Source organism: Sinocyclocheilus grahami, unplaced genomic scaffold (assembly GCF_001515645.1).
Source record: "Sinocyclocheilus grahami isolate Dianchi unplaced genomic scaffold, SAMN03320097.WGS_v1.1 scaffold121.1, whole genome shotgun sequence".
In the NCBI taxonomy this organism is placed as follows: domain Eukaryota; kingdom Metazoa; phylum Chordata; class Actinopteri; order Cypriniformes; family Cyprinidae; genus Sinocyclocheilus; species Sinocyclocheilus grahami.
Window position 1 is genome coordinate 1,636,343 of NW_015505300.1, and position 3,797 is coordinate 1,640,139.

Here is a 3,797-nt window from a genome sequence, read left to right on the forward strand (position 1 = left end):
TGCATGTCACTTCTGCAGGCTGCGTCATACTCTGTGAGATAAAGTGTCACTCTTTTCATAGCTTTTGCCGGCTCTGAGACACTTGCATGTTATTTCTCCTGCTCTTTTTCTAGCAAAAATTCACTCATCACTAAATGAAAGCTTAAAGTGAAGACCTGATTATTTCAGGAGCCTTATCACAAGTCCATTGTTTTTGAATGTTGGTGCTACTTCTGCTATATTTTGACACTTAAAACAATAATTTGGTTTTCCTCTTGTACCATTGTCCTCTTTTATGCTAAGAAATAAGTCACCTGGCAGTTCTCTCTCAAATGGTTCCACTGCTGCCAGCATTTTTTTTAGTTTTATTTAGTAACTTTCAGGAGGGTGTACTCATTTTTGCAACACAACATTTTATCACTTTGATAAGAAAATCTTATTTTGCTGAATAATTTTGGCATTCTTCTTTGGTAATTGATCAAGCAGGCTTGTTGGAACATTACATCTCCAAAGAACCCTAACATGTCTTCTAAGTAAAGAGTAATTGCTGAATTTGTTAAGTTTTAGAAGGGGTGTACTCATTTATGCTGTGCACTGTATGTAAACATAATAGTCAATGCAATTTGCATGGATGCCTCTGAATCACCGGTGTGTAGAGTAGATTTATCACTCACCTGTTGTAGTGGGTGATGGTGCAGTATTGGTGCCCTGAATTGGAGCAACTGTTGCGGCAGCAACATGTGTCACAGTGCTGAAAATGGGCTTCTATGACAGAGCAAACGAGAGGTGTTATTTCCTGGTTATTTTTTTTTATATTTCCAAAAGGATGGGGCAGAATGATGTCAACCTGTGCAACAGAGTGAGAAAGGGCTTTCTGAGCAGCAATGACGGGGTGGGAGGGCAGGGTGATCCGTGTGGGCGTTTCCCGTGAGGGCGGAGGGCGTTGGATACTCAGGGTCGCTTGGGGTGGGTGGATTGTCACCGCTGAGCGTCTGGAATCCAGAAAAACAAAACCAGACCGTTTAATATTTTCTACAATTCAACTACTATAAATTATAGAGATGCACAGAAAATTTTTTTTTACTGAAACACAGAAACTGAAAGTTTATTTAATAACACTTAAATAAAACTGAGTTGTATATAAACATTTTTACATTGCACATAAGGCAGTTTCTATATTAACTCTTTAATGATATAATGATTTTTCTGCACCAATTCGTGTTTTTTTTTTGACTAATATAAACAACTGAACAGTGGCTGTGATAAACCATTCCTTTCATATCATGTATGTAACATACATTAGGGGTGTAACAGTACACAAACAGGAGGGTACGGTACGTACCTCGGTTTTGATGTCACGGTTCGGTACAATTTCGGTACAGCAGGGGAAAAAACTAAACAAAATTGTTCTTTTTTTTTTATTAAACAGTGGTTTACTGAACAAATGGCTCTTTCTTTAAATAAATTCAGTTATAATTACAATTTTCTTATGGATAAAAATCTACCTCGGCATATGCTCTAAACTACAGTGAGCCCTTTTCCATTACTATAAGGTTACAGTTAACAACAGAGCCCAAACTTAAATTTAATTACTATTATTTTTTTTAAATATAACAAGCAACACTCAACTTAAAAAATTTATGGAAACATGTAAATTTAACAATGCAGTTTTTAAATGAACTTCTTATCACTAACAGGTAAAGTACAATATAATGAGTAAATAGTCAAATTTTTCACAAAACACTCTTCTAGCGAGCTAACGAGCTACGGACACTGATGACTGTCTGAGGTAGGCTAAATGAAATGCTACGTGGCATTTTGTTTACAAGCTGTTTTATTGCCATCTTTCCGCAGTTGTAACACTGATTGAGCGATTACATAAGGCATGAGATGTTCATTCATGTTTATTTCGCGTAAAATCTAGTAGTAAAGAGGAAGGAATGATCGCTGTCAAAGATATCGGCATCGGCTGTCAAAAAAAAACATTATCAGTCGACCACTAGTACCATGTACGTTTGAATAAATGTCATGAAACCAAGTTACGTAAAAATATAATTAATATGTAATAATGTGCATAAAATGTTCCTCTCTAGAGTTATTTCTAGCTGATAAATAAATTATGGACAATAAATGGCTTACGTAAACGTATAACTGATTTACTGACATCTTTCCACGGTTGAAACACTGATTACACTTGCATTATGATTACATGATGATACAGTAAGTTGTTCTATGATTTCAGTAATTTGTTCTATATTTTTCAGCATATCTTCTTATGTTCATTCACGTTTATTTCTTGCTATAACTAGTAAAGAGAAAGAGATGTTTAGCTCATGTGTGCTCTGCGCTGCCGCTTGAACTAAGGCATATAGAGGTCTGTCTTGCCACATTAAAATTAATTACATTTGTTTAAATTTCATAATAAAAGTGACAATTTAAAACATCAGACTTGAGATTATATGATGAAAACCTTATCCTGATTATAAGATGGTAGGCGAGCTACAAATGTTTAGATAAGTTTTGTTTATGTATCACCTAAAAATAGCAAAGTCTAAAGGTAAAAATATAGACTGATTAAAAATGAGAAATCGATATTGGCATCCCAGCACTAGTGTCCACACAACTGACATGTTTACCTGTTGTAGCTTATCCACAAAATAGATGCTGACACAGTCAAAACACACAATCGTAGAATCGTAATTAACCGTCATAATTTTTCTAAAGCAGATGCATCTTACCCATGTAACATGTCTCCAGAGTGGGCAGCCACTGTGGTGATAACCGGAGACTGAGGTCTGGTGGCAGACACTGGAGCCACTACTGTGGGCAGCACTGCCGTAGGGGTAGTGACTAAAGGCCTAGACTGTAATACAAACAGATATGTATGAAATGCATCAGGATTTGTAAATTAATCTGTGTTCAATAGAACTCCCAAGATGCATTAGCTATATTAACCTGAATCGGTTGGTGGATAATGTGCTGGACTGTAGGCTGCCCTGTGGCGGAGCTCGGACAGGCAGCTGGTCTCAGCACTGTGGTTCCTTTGGAACTTGACATCACAGCAGCAGCAGCTGCTCCTGTGATGACAGAACAAAATCAGTCAGTGCATAGTGTGGTAGCAGAGTTGTATTAGACCTATTGTTTCTAAAGTAACTGAAACATAGTTGTACGTTTCTAAAGTAATTTAAACGGAGTGAGTTGTGATAATTCTGATGAAATTCTAAAGTAACTGAATTGACCCGACGCAGTGTGGTCACAGAATTATTTCATAACTGGTGTTTTTGTGTTGATTTGCCCGACTACTGTGGCTAAGTAAACTGTTTTAAAAATATAACATAAAACCCGAAGTAGTGTGGTTTTGTCCGACGTACTGTGACAGTGTTACATTTTTAACAGTTTAGTGTAGAAAGGATAAGAAGCCCAACGTAGTGTGGCTGTTTAATTCATTTGCGGCCAAAGCACAGGAGCTGTGAATAATTAGACTAACAGGTATCTTAAAGTAACTAGATAATGTTCAGTCAGTGAAGGAAAAGAAGCCTATTGAATTGCTGAACACAACTGAATAAGATTGTGAAAATGGCAGAGTTGATAGTTAAATACATCGCTAAGCACGGCTCAGTGGGAATGTTTGATGGGATAGAGAAGGCAGATGACCCCTACGAGTGGGCTATGTCTCAATTCAAAAATTGTCCCAAAATGCCTAAAAACAAAGAGGGAAAAGTTGCTAATGCACTTCAAGCTCTTTTTGCCTCATACAAGGTAACTAAGAAAAGATTAGAAGAAATTAAAACTGAAAACAAGTTGCTAAATTGTCAAGC

General features: G+C 36.8%; 1 protein-coding gene across 1 annotated transcript in view; it reads right to left on the reverse strand.

The window, feature by feature from the left end:
• Positions 1-3,797, reverse strand: part of LOC107589892 (histone deacetylase complex subunit SAP130-like) — a 33,975-nt gene that overhangs the window by 9,266 nt on the left and 20,912 nt on the right. Inside the window, exons 5-8 of the mRNA XM_016278467.1 lie at positions 2,935-3,056; positions 2,718-2,842; positions 827-971; positions 654-744 (exon numbers count right to left, since the gene is read on the reverse strand). Of these exons, the coding sequence (XP_016133953.1) occupies positions 654-744; positions 827-971; positions 2,718-2,842; positions 2,935-3,056 (483 nt within the window). The remainder of the gene's footprint in view (positions 1-653; positions 745-826; positions 972-2,717; positions 2,843-2,934; positions 3,057-3,797) is intronic.